Source organism: Danio rerio, chromosome 9 (genome assembly GCF_052040795.2).
Source record: "Danio rerio strain M-AB ecotype USA chromosome 9, GRCz13ab, whole genome shotgun sequence".
NCBI classification, from domain to species: domain Eukaryota; kingdom Metazoa; phylum Chordata; class Actinopteri; order Cypriniformes; family Danionidae; genus Danio; species Danio rerio.
Genome location: NC_141029.1, coordinates 2507501 through 2530000, shown reverse-complemented (window position 1 = coordinate 2530000; position 22500 = coordinate 2507501). Strand labels below are relative to the sequence as shown.

The 22500-nt window shown below is 38.0% G+C and overlaps 1 protein-coding gene and 2 long non-coding RNA genes across 4 annotated transcripts in view; 1 reads left to right on the top strand and 2 right to left on the bottom strand.

The window, feature by feature from the left end:
• Positions 1-5514, bottom strand: part of atp5mc3a (ATP synthase membrane subunit c locus 3a) — a 7233-nt gene extending 1719 nt beyond the window's left edge. The window contains 4 exon segments of one of the 2 annotated variants that reach the window (NM_201176.1): positions 2113-2303; positions 2685-2759; positions 5186-5262; positions 5463-5514. In NM_201176.1, coding sequence (NP_957470.1) covers positions 2113-2303; positions 2685-2759; positions 5186-5224 — 305 coding nt within the window. In that variant the 5' untranslated portion in view covers positions 5225-5262; positions 5463-5514. 2 annotated transcript variants of the gene reach the window in all.
• LOC148679653 (uncharacterized) overlaps positions 1-22500 on the bottom strand; it is a 189053-nt gene that overhangs the window by 53874 nt on the left and 112679 nt on the right. The gene's annotated exons all lie outside the window — the stretch shown is intronic.
• LOC147835201 (uncharacterized) lies at positions 8427-9286 on the top strand. The gene is made up of 2 exons (XR_015499139.1): positions 8427-8549; positions 9021-9286. It is a non-coding gene; the product is annotated as an uncharacterized LOC147835201 (long non-coding RNA).

The following is a 22500-nucleotide window of genomic DNA, read 5'->3' as shown; positions in this document are numbered from 1 at the left end:
ATAATTAAAATGATTAAAAACAGATAAAAACAATTTAAAATGTGTTAAAATAGGTTATAAAAGAATGAAAAAGAAAACGAAAAAACATAATAGTGCAATCTGTCGGACGCAGCACAGTGCTCATTCAGTAAAGGCACAGCTAAACAGATGTGTTTTCAGTCTTGATTTGAATGTGCCTAATGTTGGAGCACATCTGATCATTTCTGGAAGCTGATACCAGCAGCGAGGGGCGTAGTGGCTGAAGGCAGATTCACCCTGCTTTGACTGAGCTCTTGGAATTTCTAATTTATATGATCCTAAAGATCTGAGTGATCTGTTGGGTTTGTATTCAGTGAGCAAATCTGTGATGTATTGAGGTCCTAGGCCATTTAGTGATTTATAGACCAGTAATAATACTTTAAAATCTATTCTGAATGTAACTGGGAGCCAGTGTAAAGACCTGAGGACAGGTGTGATGTGCTCTGATTTCCTGCTTCTGGTCAGAATTCTGGCTGCAGCGTTCTGGATGAGCTGCATTTGTCTGACTGTCTTTTTGGGAAGGCCAGTGAGGAGACCATTACAGTAATCCACCCTGCTGCTGATAAAAGCATGAACAAGATTCTCTAAGTCTTCACTGCAAACAAAGCATCTGATTTTTGCAATATTTTTGAGATGATAGTATGCTGATTTACTAACTGCTTTGACATGACTGTTGAACTGTTTACAATTAAATGATGTCCTGCTTTATTAGTGATAATAGGCAGGAATGTTGGACCATTATTGCCTTTTTAGCACATCAGTATAGGACAAAAACTAGCCAGACTGTAATGTGTCAATTGTGGAGCGGGCTAAATCTAAAAAAAAGCCTGTGTATTTTATTTAGTAAGTGTACTTTGGTTTTATTCTTGCCATAATAAAATATATTTGTAGAGCAACCCATGTTCTGTGCTCATTAGTATTTTAATAAACTAATAGGTAAAACTGTTTGAGATATGAACAAAAGCAAGTCATGCAGCAAAGGTTGATTAAAACAAATCTTGAATTGTTATAAAAATCCCAATAATCATTAAAATAATTTATAAAACAATAAAAATAATTAGTTTAAAAATATTGAATGATATTAATGATATGACGTAGTTCCGGAAACTTCCTACTTCTCCGTTTATCCGTCTTTACAGTTCTTTTGACCGCCGCCCCAAGTCGTTTTAAAGAATGTCACAACGGCGAACGCAGCAAGTATAAAAGCCTCATCCATTTTGCGAGATGCATGCGCAGTCAGCGGAGGTGCACGATGCGGCGCCAGGCGAGAAATCCAGCTTCACTCTCTGAAGATAACCTGCTCTGGTTGTATTTTCGCGCCAACATTTCTACTGTATTAAACCAGGCTTCAGAAGAGTGACAGGTCAGAGGCGAGTAAAGAGAGCGAAATGTGTGTAGATCATCGAAATGGCAGGAAGTATGTCCGTGGTTTAATTACTCTAGTTAATAACATAGACATCTCTATAGTAAAACATTAAAAAAGCGTTATTCCAATAAAACATTTGTTTTTACATTTCAAGCAAAACTAGACAAGTTGGACTGTGATTGGCCACTTTTCATGTCAGTCAAATAACTGCTCCATAATCATGGTAGTTTGCTCCGTAATCACGGTAGTTTGTGCGGGTATTTTTGCATTAAATTATCACAAAAAGTTCACAAACATTTTTATTTTTCCGGCGTAAAATTACATATAAATTCTCCTTGTTCATTTTAAGCACTTTTCAACAAAACAAGCCAATTTTCCAGGTATTCCAGGCCTTGAATTTCTTTAAGCCAAATTCAAGCCACATCCACTGTTTTCTCATTTAATATTCTGTTTCTCTAGGAACTGCGTCACAATACGCAAAAAACAAATAAATAATAATAATAATAAAAAAAGGCCACAGCTTCCGGTTCATGCAGCCTTTAAGCTAGTACTGTTACTTAATGATCTGTGAATAGTAGTTAATATAGTGACCCAAACAAAAGTGTAACCCATTAAGTCAACACTCCTTTCTTAACATGGATATTGCAATATATACTAGTATTAACTGATGATGATAATGAATATGATTTTTCCGATATATTGCACAGCTCTAATTTAATGAATCTTACCTGGCGTATCCAATGATGAGGCTGCCGAACACGGTACCGATTCCAGCACCGGATCCCGCAACTCCCACAGTAGCAGCTCCAGCTCCGATGAACTTAGCAGCAGTGTCGATGTCGCGGCTCACAGCGCTGGTCTGAAAGCTTCGGAGAGCCATCTGAGCGACCGGAGACTGCAGGATAGCAGCGGTACTGACCTACAGGAGGACAACAGAAGATATATGACCTGAACCTTCACACTGCCACCTACTGACCCTTAAAGAGACAGTTCACCCTAAAATAAATGGTCTATTTCTATTCAATGTTCTGTCCTTTATTTCTCATTTGCTATATATATATATATATATATATATATATATATATATATATATATATAGTTTATACACATCTGAAACTCTCTGGAAATACAAAATGTCATTCCAATACAGCAACTTGAACAGTAACATGTAATAATTTTTTGTGTCGTATTAATATTTATGTCATGGATTCAATTTGGCCTCCACCACAAGAATATTTCAAAACCGTGGGAAGCACTATATTTTATAATTAATATTATTCTTATAATTTAGACAAATCACCTCAGGTTTGGCCTCTGGTCTGGAAAGCACAGCAGCAGAAACTGGCCTGTACACGGACCTGGAGCCTGCACGCACCTGAAACACACACAAAAACATCAATGGATTATAGTAGAATGACGATAGAAATGTTCTAAAAAGTTATATATTTATAAGATGTTCACAAAAGTTATTATTTTAGTTATAAGTTTTATATAATTACAGTGGTTCCTCACTACAACACGGTTCACCTTTCGTGGTTTCGCATTTTTACCAATTTTTTAGTGTGGAAATTGACATGATTTTTTTTTTACGGTGCATTGTGTTCTGTGTCCTGATTGGCTGTAGACTATGGTCAATCAATCTCCTTCATGCCGTGCATATTGCACAGTACAGAATGCATTCAGGTTGCCAAATTGACATAAATCCTCAATCACTAGCAAAGTGACTGAAGTGCTGAACTGTATGAATGCAAGTTTTCTCCTCATAATGTTGATGGATCATTCTGCACCGTCAAAAGCACCTGGGGGAGCAACCAAAAGGCAGAGGAAGATGCTAACCATTGCACAATAAGTTGAGCTTCTGGACATGCTAAAGAAAGGTTGAAGTTATGCAGCTGTAGGGCACCATCACGGAAACAAATGAATGTTTGGTTCATTAGATAAAGGAGCAAAGGAGCAAAAACATAAGTGTTAAAAAAAAGAGGGAGAAAAGTGGGAAATTGTTAATGCCTGTCTAAGAAAACGATAATAAGCATGGTGAGGGGTTTTACAGCCTCTAAACATTTATAATAATATAATAATTGTAAAAAATAAAGCGGACTACTTAGTGGATTTCGCCTATTGTAGGGTATTTTTAGAATGTAACTCCCACGATTATTAACAAGGGACTACTGTATACCAATTAGGTAAACATATATGTAAAAACAAAACTACACAACAAATTTTATGTATATCAGAAATATATTAAATGTATATGATATACACACACATATAAAGGGTTCATACACATTTTTACTATTAAAATTTCATGACTTTCCCATGATTTTTCCAAGACTTTCAAGCCAATTTTCATGACCTAATGTTTCATGCAATGTCTACATATGCGTAAGAAACAATACATATTTAAATTTATTACAGTATATTGTAAAACACGCAAGTTTCAATTTACATTTATTCATTAATTTTCTTTTCGGCTTAGTCCCTTTATTTATCCGGGGTCAAAAATTACTGATGATATTTCATCCAAATAAAATCCATATATCATATTCATTCATTCATTCTCCTTCGGCTAAGTCCCTTATTTATCAGAGGAGCCAAAGCGGAAAGAATCGCAAACTTATCCAGCATATGTATTACGCAGCGGATGCCCTTCCAGCTGTAACCCATCACTGGGAAACATCCATACGCACTCATTAACACTCATACACTACAGACAATTTAGCCTACCCAATTCCCCTATTGCGCATGTGTTTGGACTGTGTGGGAAACCGGAGCACACGGAGGGAACCCACGCCAACATGGGGAGAACATGCAAACTCTAAACAGAAATGCCAACTAGCCCAGCCGAGGCTCGAACCAGCGACCTTCTTGCTGTAAGGCGATTAAGCGCCACTGTGACGCCCAATATATATTTATATCTATATATTAAAAAAAATTATTTAGATAATGCTTACACCGAACTAATAATGTGAGAGTATGTGATTGGCCAAGGACAGAAAAAAGTAAACACAACTAACCTATATTCAAGTATACAAATATCTGTTTTCCATGACTTTTCCAAAACTGTGTTGGTTTTTCCCAAAACTTTTCCAGGCCTGGAAAATGCCATGTCAAAGGCCAACTGACCTAGCTAATTACTTAGCTTATATTTTGTTATTATTATAACAGCTCAGGGATGATTTTTTTAATAAAAGGGTTGGAAATGAATGCTTGTTTTCTTTTTTCATCCAATTAATCGATTAATATTATAATATAATTTATTATTCTAAATGCATACACACCTAAAAAATGGCTATGGTTTCAAGTCCCCTCACTCCTATATTATGATATCACGGCTTTTTGTTACTTTGTGGGGCCAAATATTTCAAAACTAAAGCAAAAAGGTCAAAGGTGAATACAGCGCCTGATGTCAGCGTTAACCCTATTAAACCAGTCAATCATGAATGGATTTTTTTAACAACAACTAATTCCCTGTGACATAACGCTTTTTGAGCTAACGTTACCTTTAAATTGTATTTACTTTTTAACAGCCCTAGCACTTTCCCCCCTCTTTTCTTGTTTGTTTTGTTCGCTATTTTTGTTATTACTGAGGAGTTTATACGGTTATTACGTTATACATCTTTGTACCGTTAATATTGTATTCTTGTTAACAATTCAAATTTTAAAAAGAAGCCGTCCGTTAAAAAAAACGAACGAATTACTGACGTCAAACTGAACCGGCTGCAGGCCAAACGGCGGCGTCTTGTAATGAAAACTCGTCCTTTAAGCACAATAACAGTGTTTATTTGATCAAACATCACTCACCAGGGCAGGTGTGGAGACGAACTTTGCGCAGGTGAACATCTTGAAATATGAGTGAGTTTGTGAGCGGCCCGGGACTTCTGCAAACACAAAACATATATGTAACGTTAAGGTCAGAAAGGATTTCTGTGAAGAGCTTTACAAATACTGCAGGTCGACGACATTGAAATAATCTGCTAACACCGTCCGGCTTAAACCCGCATCTCTGCGCCCATACAAACAGAGGATGAAGGTGGATTTTTAAATCCTGAATGAAAACTAGCGTCCATGTTTAACTCACCGAAAGCAGAGGTCGAACCACCGGCTGAACTGCGCGTGCGCACAACTGACTCAGGTCAAAGAAGGGATACAGCTGTGGCAGGAAGTTAACGAGAATTGTTTATATTTTTGTATTTTATTAGCGTCTACTCCTAAACTCAACCCTCACTGTAATGTAAAAAAACAGTAATTATACCGCGTATTATTTACATTATTTAGTATATTACCCATTAAACTGTATTTTATTAACGTCTACCCCTAAACCCAACCCTCACAGTAATGTAAAAACTGTAAATATACCGTGTATTATTCACATTATTTATTATATTAACTATTAAATTGTATTTTATTAAAGTATACCTCTAGCCAAACCCTAAATTTAACCTTCAGAGTAATGTCAGAATATGAATTATTGTTGTACAGTTTCACACAAATTTTGCTATATCGATGTGAGTATCCGCAGCTGTATCCCCTCTAGACTTTACCGCGTAACGCCCCGGATGTAAGTGTAACGTCATAGCAAGGTCGTTGTTGCTTTCGAGCTTTATTTAAAAGTGATCGTTGACAATCCATCATCCGAGAAATATAAAACTTTGAATAATGTGATATCTGTATATAATGTAAATAACGCTTTATTTGAACATTTAGAGCAAAGAAGATTTAATAATTGATAGTATTTAAAGATAACAACAGCGCAGAAAATTACTGATGATATTTATTCTAAATAAAATCCACTTATCATATTCATTCATTCATTCATTCATTTTCCTTCGGCTTAGTCCCTTATTTATCAGAGGAGCCACAGCGGAATGATCCAGCTTATGTTTTACACAGCGGATGCCCTTCCAGCCGCAACCCAGTACTGGGAAACACCCATACACTCTTATTCACAGACACACTCATACACTACAGCTAATTTAGTTAATTAATTCCTCTATAGCGCATGTGTTTGGACTGTGGGGGAAACCGGGGCACCCAGAGAAAACCCACTCCAACATGGGGAAAACATGCAAACTCCACACAGTCACAGAAATGCCAACTGGTCCAGCCGACTCGAACCAGCGACCTTCTTGTTGTGAGGTGACAGTGCTAACCACTTAGCCACTGCGTCGCCTACAAGAATATCTAGTCTAATATTATTTACTGTCATCATGGCAAAGATAAAATAAATCAGTTATTAGAAATGAGTTATTAAAACTATTATGATTAGAAATGAGTTGAACAAATCTTAAACAGAAATTGGGGAAAAAACACGGGGGGCTAATAATTCTGGCTTCAACTATATATATATATATATATATATATATATATATATATATATATATATATATATATATATATATATATATATATGTATATTAGGTTAACTATTTTACAGTGTAGGTTTTAATAAGACTTAAACTTATAGTTATGTCATAAAAATGTGAGAATATGGCAAAAGGTCAAAATTGAAAGATAAAAGTCATAATTATGACCAAACCAATACTTTTTCATCACACACTGAGAAAAAAACCAGTAGAAAAATGAATTTAAAAAAAAAAACTGAATTTTATCCACATATTTACAGTTTTGTCTTTTTTTGTTACATTTTAAATTGATGTTGATTTAATTTAATAATAAATAAATTAAAAAGCAATAAATAAATAAACACAATCTATTAATTAAGGACATGTCATAATCAGTTAATTTTTAACTTTTAATTTTCCATCAGGATATTATGTTTTTTTACAGATATACATTACATATACACGTTAATAACTATGTCAAATCTTGACTTTTAATGTCATAGTTATGGTTACCAACGCATTGCATTTTCTTCTTTATTTGTCAGATGTGAACCATAACAAACACTGACCTATTTGTATTTCACATGCCATTTGATAGAGATATAAATAATGAAACATACCGTGCAAACGTCCTAATTACTATACCAGCTTTGTTGGCCTAAGACTTTTGCACAAAATATAATCAATCAGACTCTTTATTCAAAACAAACAGAAAATATAAGAAATATGAACAAAAAACAACAACAGCACAACATTTCCTCTTCAAGCAAGAGTCTGTGTTTAATGTGGCTTTGGCTCTTGGCACCTTTTGTTCTAATTGTCCTGACATTTTCTAAACTAATGTGCTGTGTAATAATAATATCAGGCTACTTTCAGCACTTTCCAGAGTTCTTCTTTAGGTTTAAAGCGTAATATCTTTCTTTTTCTATCCAGATGATCTCATACAGACTCGATAATATTCAGCTCTGGACACTGTGTAGGCCATTTCATGACTGCCTGTGTTTCATCAGCTGTTTTCGGTCTCCAAACAGCATTTCACTACAATCAGCGGATCATTATTATACTGAAAATTAAAACTATTACCAGAAGTAATAGCATAAAGGATTAAAACCTATATGTACTTTTTAACATTCACAATTTAGACAATATTGCTAACAACACGGCTAGAAATAGAGCTCAAACCAGGACAAACAGCCTCTCTCCAACATTGTCTGAAACTATTAAACCAAAATAATTAAAATTCTAAGCCAACTCCTGGCCTAACAAACCATTCATCAGCTGAAAGTTCATTTATTCACACTGTCTACATCAAAAAATGTTCAAATAATGACAAAAAATGTACACTTATGACTGGTTTTGTGGTGAAGGGTCACATATATAACTATATTACCATAAGTAAAACAACAGATTAAATGTTAAGCCTAACACATTTGCACTGTACTGTATTTGTTTTGAATTATTATATATTATAATATTAACCATTTCACATTCGACTAGATCATGCATCTCTCATTAATAAAAAAATAATAGTTATAAGAGTTCATATTTCTGTAATCCGGTCCCACACACACACACACACACAGTATGCATGTTCACCATACACATAGAAGTGTGTTTCAGCTCTGCGGGTCTCTGAGGTGTGAATGATGTCGGTGATGTTCTCCCCAAGCTCCTGTCACTGAGCGTCTGCTTATTCGTCTGCAGCTCCGCATGCAGTATTTGTCTGCTTGAGGGTGATGAATGGCCTGCGGGTGCCGCGGGTCGAGTGGAGGTTCAGGTAATGAGTGCAGTGAGTGTGACGAGCTCAGGTGCGATCAGTACAGGTGAGAAGAGCTCAATCACACTGTATCACTGCTACTAAAACATCTGACACATCTCTGAAATCATCATGCTACTCATCGAATTAGATTTGTTTATTGTATGGGGCTGTTGAATGATTCTGATTGGCTGATGAGCATACTAAAGTTATAATCAATTCAGTTTGAGTTTTTTTGTATAGAGAGTTTGGCAATAATAATTGTTCTGAATTGGCTTTAAAGGGCACATCGTTACATTACATTACAGTCAAAATCAGAAATTTTAAGGTGTTGTTTATAGGGACCAAACCGGCGATAAAATTAAATCAAAATTAATTGTTTTGATCAAATTAAAGCAAAATAATTGAATTAAAATATTGTTAACATAGACAATCTTATTGTCAAGTGCTACCTGTTTAACTAGGTATATGTCATGGTGTTAAGAACACTAAATATGTAATGTAAGTGTCTGAACATTAGCACAATGTGATTTGACAGGATTGCTTGACCTCTGCCTGTGGTGCATTGTGGGATGTGTCGCTCTCCAGCAGAGGGGGTCAGTGAGCCTGATGTGGTCCAGCATTGATCTCTGCTGAGTCTCAGTCTAGAAGAAACACACACACACACACACACAACACCTCCACATGCTGATCCTGTAGTTCTGGATACAAAACTGTGCAAAGCTACTGTGTTTACAGAATACTGCATCCCATAATGCAAAACTATTATCCCTGTGTGAATAATAAACTATAAAATATAATTGATCTAGTCTCACTTTATTACCTTGCCAGGTTAAGGTAGGGACAAGGTTAGTGGTCTGGCTAGGTTAAGTGTTAATTAAGCTTAATGACAGGTTTAGTGATATGGGTTCATTAAGGTTGGTTAAGGTCAGGTTTATTGGTATGGGTAGGTTTAAAATTGGTTAAGGTTAAGGTCAGGTTTATTGTTTTGGGTAGGTTTAAGATTATATAAGGTTAAGGTCAGGTTTAGTGATATGGGTATGTTTAAGATTGGTTAAGGTCAGGTTTAGTGGAGTGGATAAATTTAAGGTTAGTTAAGATTAAGGTCAGGTTTAGCAATATGAGTTCGTTAAGGTTAGTTAAGGTCAGGTTTAATGTTATGGGTAGGTTTAAGATTGGTAAGGTTAAGGTCAAGTTTAGTGATATGGGTAGGTTTAAGATTGGTTTAGGTCAGGTTTAGTGATATGGGTAGATTTAGGATTGGTTTAGGTCAGGTTTAGTTATATGGGTAGATTTAATATTGGTTTAGGTCAGGTTTAGTGATATGGGTATGTTTAAGATTGGTTAAGGTCAGGTTTAGTGGTGTGGATAAATTTAAGGTTAGTTAAGATTAAGGTCAGGTTTAGCAATATGAGTTCGTTAAGGTTGGTTAAGGTCAGGTTTAATGGTATGGGTAGGTTTAAGATTGGTAAGGTTAAGGTCAGGTTTAGTGATATGGGTAGGTTTAAGATTGGTTTAGGTCAGGTTTAGTTATATGGGTAGATTTAGGATTGGTTTAGGTCAGGTTTAGTTATATGGGTAGATTTAGGATTGGTTTAGGTCAGGTTTAGTGATATGGGTAGGTTTAAGATTGGTTAAGGTTAAGGTCAGGTTTAGTGATATGGGTAGGTTTAAGATTGGTTAAGGTTAAGGTCAGGTTTAGTGATATGGGTAGGTTTAAGATTGGTAAAGGTTAAGGTCAGGTTTAGTGATATGGGTAGGTTTAAGATTGGTTTAAGTTAGACTCAGTGATAAAGGTCAGATTAAGTGACATGGCAAGGTTTAAGGTTGGTTAAGGTTAATGTCAGGTTTAGTGGTTTGGGTAGGTTTAAGGTTGGTTAATGTTAAGTTGGTTTAGCGATATGGGTAGATTTAAGATTGGTTTAGATCAGGTTTAGTGATATGGGTAGATTTAGGATTGGTTTAGGTCAGGTTTAGTGATATGGGTAGGTTTAAGATTGGTTTAGGTCAGGTTTAGTTATATGGGTAGATTTAGGATTGGTTTAGGTCAGGTTTAGTTATATGGGTAGATTTAGGATTGGTTTAGGTCAGGTTTAGTGATATGGGTAGGTTTAAGATTGGTTAAGGTTAAGGTCAGGTTTAGTGATATGGGTAGGTTTAAGATTGGTTTAAGTTAGACTCAGTGATAAAGGTCAGATTAAGTGACATGGCAAGGTTTAAGGTTGGTTAAGGTTAATGTCAGGTTTAGTGGTTTGGGTAGGTTTAAGGTTGGTTAATGTTAAGTTGGTTTAGCGATATGGGTAGATTTAAGATTGGTTTAGATCAGGTTTAGTGATATGGGTAGATTTAGGATTGGTTTAGGTCAGGTTTAGTGATATGGGTAGGTTTAAGATTGGTAAAGGTTAAGGTCAGGTTTAGTGATATGGGTAGGTTTAAGATTGGTTTAAGTTAGACTCAGTGATAAAGGTCAGATTAAGTGACATGGCAAGGTTTAAGGTTGGTTAAGGTTAATGTCAGGTTTAGTGGTTTGGGTAGGTTTAATGTTGGTTAATGTTAAGTTGGTTTAGCGATATGGGTAGATTTAAGATTGGTTTAGATCAGGTTTAGTGATATGGGTAGGTTTGTGATTGGTTTAGATCAGGTTTAGTGATATGGGTAGGTTTGAGATTGGTAAAGGTTAAGGGTGTGTTTGGTTGTAAGGGTTGGTTAAAGTAGGAACAGGTTTAGTTCTATGGGTAGGTTTAAGGTTGGTTAAGGTAGGAACAGGTTTAGTTCTATGGGTAGGTTTAGTGTTAGTTAAGGTTAAGAACAGTTTTACTGGTGTGGGTAAATTTAAAGGCCAGAACACACCAAGCCAAACTAACAACACCAAACAATTAGCACCGACCTAACCCAATTGTGTTGTCACCTCGCGTCTGGTTCCGTCTGCACCAAAAAGTAGCCCGTGAAATATACCAAACGGACAGCAGCCAACTAAAACAATAAAGCGTGTTCTGCACCTATGAGAGGATGTGTCGTTTCGTGTTGTGTTTCTTCCTTCACAACGGGAACCCGGAACTTCTGACACGTGCATGCAAAGCGTAAACAAAGCAGAATTTAGTACCATTATCACATTAATTGTCACTCACCACAGAGGGATTTGCTTCTGTCTGATAATCTAACAATTCATAGCATTTGCAATGATTTGTGAAATGTAGTGAAATTACAGCCGGCCTCTTTGTGTTTCTTCTTGACTTGAATTGTTTACTTGCTACGTCACTTCACTGTGTCACGCTCACGCTCTGAGAAAGCTTTAAGCTTTAAGGATGCTTTAAATACACATTTTTTTTCACCAGAGTGCAATCCAGGGATGTTTCATTGTCTGAAGTGTCAGTTTTCCCTCTGTGTTTGACTGTCAGTGGGTTTTCTGGTGATCTTTCGAGATCTGCAGTTGTTTATGGTGGTCTTATCACTCCTCCAGATCATTCTCATGCTCCAGCGTCTCTGTGTTTTCTTCAGCTCATCCCTTCCCCCTTCACTGAGCATCTCCACTGTCTGTATTTGCATGCGGGCTTCATCAGACACATACACACACACACACACACACACACACACACACACACACACACACACACACACACACACACACACACACTGCCGGCTGATAAAAGGCATTGACCCCCTTAACCTTTATGAATTACAATTTGTGCCAGCAGCACATGCTGTCAGTGGAGTGGGCACCTATGGAGAGCTGTGTGTGTGTGTGTGTGTGTGTGTGTGTGTGTGTGTGTGTGTGTGTGTTGTGCAGTTGTTAGAGATGAAAACGGCTCGTGCAGGTTCTGGTCAACACCTCTGACAAGCTGTGAAAGGCGTTCAACACACTGACAGCAGCGGCAGCAGACAGAAACATGCTAATGTGTGTGTTACATCAGTACATAAAGACAGGCTACGCACATGCAGATCAGCTGACACACTCCCACAAACACACACGCAGTGTATGAGTGTATGTGTGTGAATGAGTGTGTATGGGTGTTTTTCAGTACTGGATTGCAGCTGGAAGGGGATCCACTGTAAGACATATGCTGGAATAGTTGGCGGTTCATTCCACTATGGCGACCTCTGAAATAAAGACTAAGCCGAAGGAAAATGAATGAAGTTCTTAAAGAAATATTATATTATACTGTGCATCCGAAAAGTATTGATAGCGCTTCACTTTTTCCACGTGTTTGTATGTTACAGCCTTATTCCTCTCACACATCAGTCATTTGTGTTTGCCCATAATGTGCTGCTTTATAAATCTTTGTAATCTATCTGAATTTCACCCTAGGCTTTATAAGACCATCTTCAAGCTCATAAATGAGTCTCTGAGTACCACGCAGAGAGCGAGAGAGCAGAGAGACGAGCCTGTTTTCTCATATAGACACCAAAGATTCCCTCAGGAGCCGTGAAATGTGTTTTTGACTGGAAACTAGAAATACTCAGGCATAATAATACGAATATCACGGAGTGAATCATCAAGCCGATCGATGGGCTGAATTCATTAGGCTTGAAGTCGACCAGGTGAAAACAGAAAATGACCTGCAGAGGCAGAGAGATGCTGACACGTGACCAGTGTGTGTGTGTGTGTGTCTGTGTGTGCTTCTCTATGAAGTGTTATTGGAATCAAGTGGACTGCAGGTGAACAGAAAAATAACTCTTGAATAGGAGCATGCTGTAATCCACAGTCGACATTTTTGATAAATGTAAATTACATGGCTCCGGGTACGTTTTAATGCACGTTTCAGATGACAAATCCACTAGAGGGCGCTGTCTACATTTGTGTGAATCTTAAATCGGTTACTTAAGGTACTTTCTTTAATCCGATCTCATGAGGAAATGTAACTATTTTACATTGTAGCTGCGTCCCAAATCGCATACTTATGCAGTATTCTACGCCATTTTGTAGTATAAATAGTGTAAGTAGTGCGTTCACACTGAAAACTCTAAAAATAATTAGTGCACTTTAATTACCCAGATGATGCACTCATTCAGCCGCTAAAATGAAGTGTGTAATGATGGACACTTCACGCACTCAACGACCGCAGGTTTGCTTACGTAGCGGAAGGGGCGGAGCTATCGGACGCACATGTTGAATAACTTTATTTAATTTGGATGGTGAAAGCAAAATTCTTTTACGAGAGTGATTATAGCGCCTTCCGATAGTGATTGCGGCAATACTCACGGCAGGTATTATTTGATAATTCGGCCGTTTACTTCAATGATTTGGCAACCGTCAAACGTCATCAGGGAAACTGTTTGAATTTCCGCTTAGTAAAAAAAACATTAGTGTGCCATTTGGGACGACACTACATACATATACTACCCTGTTGAGTGTGTAAGTGCATAAGTACATAGTGCATGAGTGCATAGTGTATAGTGTGCCATTTGGGACGCAGCTATTGTCAAAAAAGTGGTTCATTTGAACAGTTTAATTTGTACGGAAATTTATGATTTTTAAAAGGAGACATGCTTCCAAACCCCACCCCTATACCTAACCCTCATAAGACAATGCTGTTATCCACGACCTACATTTTTCTAAACGTAAAATACATTGCTCTGGGTACGTTTTATTGCACGTTTCAGATCACAAATCTACTATAGGGCGCTCTGTACATTTCTTTGTGAATTATAAATGTTACTTAAAGTACGTTGTATCAGCTCGATCTCACAAGAAAATGTAACTATTTTATGTATCATCAGAAAACTGAATAATTTGTACAAATTCATAAGATTTATTTCATAAGATCTACATATTTGCTAAATGTAAAAGTACGTTGCTCCATTACGTTTTATAGCTCATTTCAGATGACAAATTCACTAGAGGGCGCTGTCTACATTTGTGCGAATCTTAAGGTACGTACTTAAGGTACGTTTTGTCAGCCGAATCTCGCAAGGAAATGACTATTTTATGTGTCATCAAAAAGATGGTTAATTTTTATGAATTTATTAGATTTTTTTTTATTTTTATGAAATTATTAGATTTGAATATGTATGAATATGTATGATTTTAAAAAGAAGACGTGCCCTCAAACCCCACCCCTAATCCAAACCAATATTGGGCAATGCAGTAATTCACAGTCTACATTTTTGCAAAATGTAAAATACTTTGCTCCGGGTACATTTTATTTCACGTTTCAGATGACAAATCCACTAGAGGGTGCTGTCTACATTTTTTTGTGAATTATAAATGTTACTTAAAGTACGTTTTGTCAGCCCAATCTCATGAGGAAATGTAGCGTTTTTACGTATTTTCAGAAAAGTGGTTAATTTGTATGAATTTATTCGATTTCATTCGCATGAAAATGTATAATTTTAAAAAGAAGGCGTGGCCCTAAACCCCACCCCTAAACCTGACCCCCATTGGGCGACGCTGTCGTCCACACCCTACATTTTTGCTAAATGTAAAAGTATGTTGCTCCAGGTACGTTTTATTGCACATTTTTGAAAACGTAAAATACGTATGTCACTCTGGGTACATTTCGTTGCATGTTTACATGACAAATCCACTAGAGGGTGCTGTCTACAGTTTTGCGAAAATTCATTACCTAAGATATGTTTTGTCAGCCTGATTTCACAAGGAAATGTAACTATTTTACGCATCGTCAGAAAAGTGGTTCATTTACGAATTCTTGACATTTGATTTGTAAGAAATGTATGATTTTTAAAATGAGACAAACCTCGCTAAACCTAACCCTCATTAGAGGATGCTGTAATCCCTAAACATAAAATACATTGCTCTGGGTACGTTTTATTGCACGTTTCAGATGACAAATCTACTATAGGGCGCTCTGTACATTTCTTAGTGAATTATAAATGTTACTTAAAGTACGTTTTATCAGCTCGATCTCACAAGAAAATGTAACTATTTTATATATCATCAGAAAACGGGATAATTTGTATGAATTCATAAGCTTTATTTCATAAGACCTAGATTTTTGCTAAATGTAAAAGTACATTGCTCCATTACATTTTATTGCACGTATCAGATGACTAGAGGGCGCTGTCTGCATATGTGCAAATCTTAAATATGTTATTGAAGGTACATTTTGTCAGCCGAATCCCACAAGGAAATTACTATTTTATGAGTCATCAGAAAAGTGGTTAATTTCTATGAATTCATTAAATTTCGTTCATATGAAAATGTATGATTATAAAAAGAAGGCGTGCCCCTAAACTCCACCCCTAATTCTAACACCATTGGGTGATGCTGTGATTCACAGCCTACATTTTTGCAAGATGTAAAATACATTGCTCCGGGTACGTTTTATTGCCTGTTTTGGATGACAAATCCACTAGAGGGTGCTGTCTACATTTTTTTTTGTGAATAATAAATGTTACTTAAAGTATGTTTTCTCAGCCCAATCTCATGAGGAAATTCAACGTTTTTACGTATTGTCAGAAAAGTGATTAATTTGTATGAATTTATTCTATTTCATTCGTATAAAATGTATGACGTGCCCCTAAACCCCACCCCTAAACCTAATTCCATTGGGCGATGCTGTAATCCACAGCCTACATTTTTGATAAATGTAAATTACATGGCTCCAGGTATGTTTTGATGCACGTTTTAAACGACAAATACACTAGAGGGCGCTGTCTACATTGTTGCAAATCTTAAATAATTCAGGTATATTTTGTCAGCCGAGGAGCAATCAGTCCTTTAAGGCTGGGCTATCAGTCATTTAGGGCGGGGCTATCAGTCTTTTAGGGTAGAGCTATAAGTCATTTAGGGCGGAGCTATCAGTGTGTGTCTCATTCCTGCTCTGAATTCATCAATTTATCAATCTTTCTTCATGTTGTTAGCAACGCATGTCTTTCAACAATCCAATCGGTTCCCAAAGAACAAAATCATGCACCGCCCTACTTTTTTTTTTTCTCATTTTAGGACCATTTCCAGTAGATGAATGTTACGAAAAAAAAACCCCAGACAATTTTAACTTCAGTTTCATAGCGACTTTAACCAGTTGGATTTTCTCTGGATTAGTCAACTCGAAAACTTCCTCTGAAACCCAGAGTTTGTTCAAACTCAAGAAATGAGTTTAACTGAGAAGAACCTCAGTCGAGTGAATGTACTCTTTGTCTCCACATGTGGTCCTGTTGTGGAGCATAAGTGTGTGTGGGGGAGTTGGAGCGATGATGGGTTTACAGATCTGCACTTCCCTTCTGCTCTCCAAGGTGAGCTGGATTTACGACAGTCCGGTTTGATGGGAGAATTCTTCCCTGTTTAATCTCAGCCACTGCAGGCTGATTAGAAAACACCCAGATAATGGAAGACACATGACCTCCTGAAGAGTGGATATGGTTGAATCTGAAATCGCCCCCTATACCCTCATTCACTATTCTTTTTTGTGTTTTAGTTTAAGAATAATACATATTAAACTAAAATGGCTGTCAGTATATAATAGTTATTTAAAGGGGACATATTATGTAAAAATCACTTTAAATGGGGTTTTAACACAGTTGTGTGGCAGCAGTCTGTGAATATAACCAGCTCATAGTGCTTAAAATGAATTAATTCTATTTTTTTATAATCCCGCAGTCTGCAGAAACACTCTGATTGAGTTTCTCCCTTTGTATGATGTCATCAGAGGGGGAAACCCCGCCCACTAGTGACCATCTCTACTCATTAGCATAAGATGTTAGTCTTGTTTTTGAATCTGCCACTATGCTCACACACAGGCAACTGTAACTTCACCTTTGTTTTGAATAGAGCACAATCTCATTTGAATTTTAAGTGACAGTCACCAAAACGCCACAATTAGGATCAAAGCCTAAAAGGGGCAGTTTCAGAGAGTTAAAAAACATTATTTGTGTGGTATTTTCGTGGGTTCGCTGTCATCATTCTCCTCTGTCTCCTTTACTCTTTTACTTCAGAGATATATTTTACATCTTGTAAAAAGAGGTATAAAAGGTCCCCTTTAACGCTATTAATAATGACAAAGCATTTGGGTTTTTGTCATATATACGAATGTTAATTAACAATTAAAGAATTATTAATTTAGAAATGTACACAGAAAGTACTCTGTTGTGGATGTTATCTAGTTGACAGATGCGAAATTTGATTTGACATACGAGCTCTCCAACATAGCTTCATTCTGAAAATGTAGCCCTATATACATTTCTGGAGATCGCAAATTATGTAACCAGACGCATTCATTGTTAAACGAATGCTGTGGGGTGGTATGATACCGTTCCTTTGTCATGACTGTGTTTGTCCACCAGATGCCACTGTAGTTCGCCAGCAACTTCCAGCGAACTACTGTGGCTTAAGAACTACATATCCATACATTCTTTCGCGCACACACCCGGTCTTTCATATACTGATTTGCAACCACAGCTGTCTCTGTTTACCGTTGATTACCTGGACTTTATATTCAGCCATTCATCCTCTGTTTGTTAGTTCGTCGTTCGTCTTTGTTGGTATGTGTTCCTGATTCCAGTTTGTATCCTGTCATAGTTGCTAAAGTCTAGTTCTAGTTTAGTCTGTTTGAGTTCCTGGTTTGTTTGTTTATTTTGTTACTTTGATTTTTGGATTTTTGTTTGCTGTCACTGCTCAATACAATATTCAATCTGCACTTGGATCCTACACCCGTTTTTGTTCCTGTTTTGATCAGCACAACGTGACATCCTTTTCATGCTTACCAGTTGACCATTTACCTCTATATGGACAGTTTTCCCACTGTTACCAGTTTGTCCAGTTAGCTCGCCATGTATACTTGAGATGCGGAAAGCAGTTGATCACGCTGATGGGGTTTGAGTCCGGTGAAGAACGGTTCCAGAAAGCAGGTAAGACAAAACAGAATCCAAAAAATAAAATAAACAAGTAAATAACAGGTTGACAATGTGGTAAAATCTGAAAAAGTTGTAAAAATCAGACGAGGGCTTCTCTTTTTCTGTTAATCTGTGCTTTTTAAAAATATTGGTTGTGTTTAGGGAGAGAGGAGGGTGGGTCAGTTGATCGGTCAGTCAGTCAGTGAGTCAGTCAGTCAATTGAAAGCGGCCTCTGGTGGATTTACGTGAGAACAGCATCTGCGAATGGCACTCGCAAGAGAATTTTGAGATCTGAATAAATATTCACAGCGGCCTCTGGTGGATTCACGAAAACAACTGTAAAAGAAAATTACCTCCTGGAAAGAATTTGGTGCTCTCCAGAAATGTATATAGAGGTGTGTTTTCAGAATGAGCCTGGGTTGGAACTTTTACAGTGCATTATGGATATTTCCAGCTGCTGAGTGAACATGGCTTGTCAACTTGTTAGTGTTGTTACTGTTATTAGTTTAATCATAGTCAATTTTCTGATGACTAGTGGCTATCAAACTTTGCAAAAAACAACAAACATGGATCCCTGTGAGCTAGTTTTCCAACTACAGGTTTAAAACAATACTTTGAACACCTTGACTCGGCTCCAAGTCATGCATCTTTAAATGTGGAGCTGCATAGAAAGTTACAAAACATGACATGCACAGCCATAGTCACCTTAAGCGAAATTACGGCAACACCGCAATGACGTCACACTCGCCACATGAACCCAAGCAAACTTGCTGGCACATTTTTAATATTAACATGGCTTAATGGCATACGACTGCTTCTCGTTCAAGGCTGTCTATGTTAATAAGGGAGAGATGGTCACTAGTGGGCGGGGCTTTCCCCTCTGATGACACGTACACATCATGTTTCTGCAGACTGTTTTCATCAAGTGTGATTATAAACAATATTATTATTTAATTTTTAACCATTTGAAGCTGGTTATATTCACACACCGCTGCCACACAACTTTGTTAAACCCCTTATTAAAGTGATTTTTGCATAACAGGTCCCCTTTAAGGGAATAGGGGGTCATTTCGGATACAGCCTATGAGTGCTTGAACACACTCTGCTCTTCTGACGCGCAAACACACACATCTTTTAAATCCACATACATGTCGTAAATGTAATATCCCAACACTTGAGCGGTGGCGTCTTCAAAGAGAGAAATCCACACACGCGCTGAACCCTAAACAGCGAGAGCAGGTGTCATTAACATGTCAGTCACAGTAATAACCTGTCCAGCTCCTCTGATTTTTAATGGCCTGACCTAATGTCAGAGAGAGAGACAGCGTGAGGTATGTGTGTGTGTGTGTGTGAAGGCCTGTGCTGTGGAATGTCAGCAGCAGATGCCAAACTCAGCAAGTTCCGGAATGCTCAATTAGTCGCTTTTATAGGCCCCATTAATAAGCATTAATTTTCTCTCCCCAGATATGAGCGCAGGCAGTCTGCTCAGGGCCGCTCGGCAGAAACACTCGACTCTCGCACTAAATCCTTCAATAGTTCACAACTGCGTCACGTCAGTGAAAATGAAGGAAATGTCATGGAGCTGTTAAAGAGGTCGGGGGCCGGGGTGACTGTCTGGTTTTTGCGTCTGAAGTTTTGCCGTGAGAAGCTCTCGTCATTATTATGACTCTAGTAACGCATACGTAGGGTGACACGGTGGCTCAGTGGTTAGCACTGTCCCCTCACAGCAAAAAGGTCACTTATTCCAACTGGGACTGTACACATTTCTGTGTGTAGTTTTTATGTTCTCCCCATGTTGGCATTGGTTTCCATCGGGTGCTCCGGTTTCCCCGGAACACATGCGGTAGGTGACACAGCAGGCACACAACGTTATATGCAACCCAAGCTCATTCTGAAAACGTAGTCCCGCGGACGTTTCTGGAGATAGCGGAATACGTCCCGGGAGGTACGTACGGCTGCATAAATTTTTTTCAAGCGAACGCTACGGGGCGGTGTGATGCTGTTCCCTTTCGAGGTTGCCGGTCGGCCGGCTGACCACTTACCTCCTTGTGGAGGGCTTCCCCGCTGCAACCCGTTTGTCCACTCAGCTCACCGTGTTTGTCGGCAGGCTTAAAATGCAGAGAGGAGTTGACCACGGCGATCGGTTTCGAGTCCGGGGAAGAGCGGTTCCAGCAATCAGGTAAGACAAAAACAGAATCCCAAAAAATAAGTGAACGAGTTTCGTAACAGGGTGAGAAGGCTGAGAAAAACTGCAGCCGTACGTACCTGCCGTGACGTATTCCGCGGTCTCCAGAAACGTCCGCGGGACTACGTTTCCACAATGAGCCTGGGTTGGTTATATGACGTTGGTATTTTGGTTGCGACGTCAGGGAGCAAAATCCAATGTCAGTTTAACGTCAAATGATGTCATAATAAAACGTCCATACAACGTAAATATAACATCAGTAGATGTTGATCTTTGGTTGGTTTTAGGTTGTGGCATTAATTAACCAAAGTCCAACGCCATCTTAACATCATAATGTGACGTCTATACAACGTCAAAGTGTAACATCAGTAGATGTTGATCTTTGGTTAGTTTAAATTCGTGTCATTAACTGCTCAAAATCCAACATCATATTAACATCATAATGTGACGTCTATACAACGTCAAAGTGTAACATCAGTAGACGTTGATCTTTGGTTAGTTTAAATTCGTGTCATTAACTGCTCAAAATCCAACATCATAATGTGACGTCTATACAACGTCAAAGTGTAACATCAGTAGACATTGACCTTAGGTTGGTTTTAGGTTGTGGAATTAACCAACCATAGTCCAACGTCTGCCTGACGTTATGTATTAACGCCTGTCTGACGTTGGGTTCTGACGTCAACTTGATTTGCATTTCCAACCAAAATTGAACATCCTGATGACATTGGGGTACAACGTCAATCTGACGTCATATTGACGTCCTGTGCTTGCAGGGGAATTAGTTAAACAATATTGGCAGTAGTGTATGAGTGTGTGAGGGCATCTACTGTGTAAAACATATGCTGGAATAGTTGGCGGGGTATTTTTTTCAGCCACATCTCATGAGGAAATAATTTTTCATTTTGTTAGCTTCAGTTGTACGAGTTCAGTTGTACGAAAATGTAAAATTTTAAAATAGAGGCACGGCACCGAACCTCACCCCTAAACCCAACCGTCATTGTGGGATAAGCAAATCGTACTAAATTGTATAAATGTCATCGAACGAATTCATGTGAATTAGCCATTAAATCAAAAGGTTACAAATTGCCATGAGATTGTGTTGGTCTTTTTTCATTCTCCAATCAACTGAACGCAGAGACAGGGTTTCCATTGAGGTGACTGCAGTGTTTGTGTTGTCAAGATGACTACGGAGACTTTTAAAGATTGAGGAGAAACTAGCGATCGCTGTTTCGAGTTATTCAGAGCTGTTTGACTTCACAAATCCTGAATATCACAATAATATTAAGTATTATTATTACACTACCTGACCAAAGTCTTGTTGTAGATCCCAGTTGTAAGAGCAACAAATAATAACTTGACTTCTAGTTGATCATTTGGAAAAGTGTCAGAAGGTGGATTTCTCTGATGGATCATCTGTTGATCTGCATCCCAATCATCACAAACACTGCAGAAGACCTACTGGTACCTGCATGGAGCAAGATTCTCAGAGAAAGTTTGGTGAAGGAAAAATTATGGTTTGGGGTTACATTCAGTAAGGGGCGTGCGAGAGATCTGCAGAGTGAGATGAAGAGATGAAGGTGACTTATTGTGATCTACTAAAAGAGGCAGAGCCTTCTCATTTATGGCTCCTAAACTCTGGAAAAGCCTGTCTGATAATGCCAACCCAGGCTCATTCTGAAAACATAGTCCCGTGGACGTTTCTGGAGATCGCGAAAAACGTTCCGGGAGGTACATATGGCTGCATTTCATTTTTTTACGCGAACGATACGGGGCGGTATTACGCTGTTCTCTTTCGCGGTTACCGGCTGACCGCTTACCTCTGTGTGGAGGGCTTTGTTCAGTCAGCTCATCGTGTACGTCGCCAAACTTCAGGTGCAGAGAGTAGGAGTTGACCATGATGACCGGGTTTGAGTCCGGGGAAAAGCGGTTCCAGAAATCAGGTAAGACAAAAACAGAATCCAAAAAATTAAGTGAATGAGTTCATAACAGGGTGAGAACATGGTAAAATCCGAAACGTGTTAAAAAAAAATCTAAAAATCTA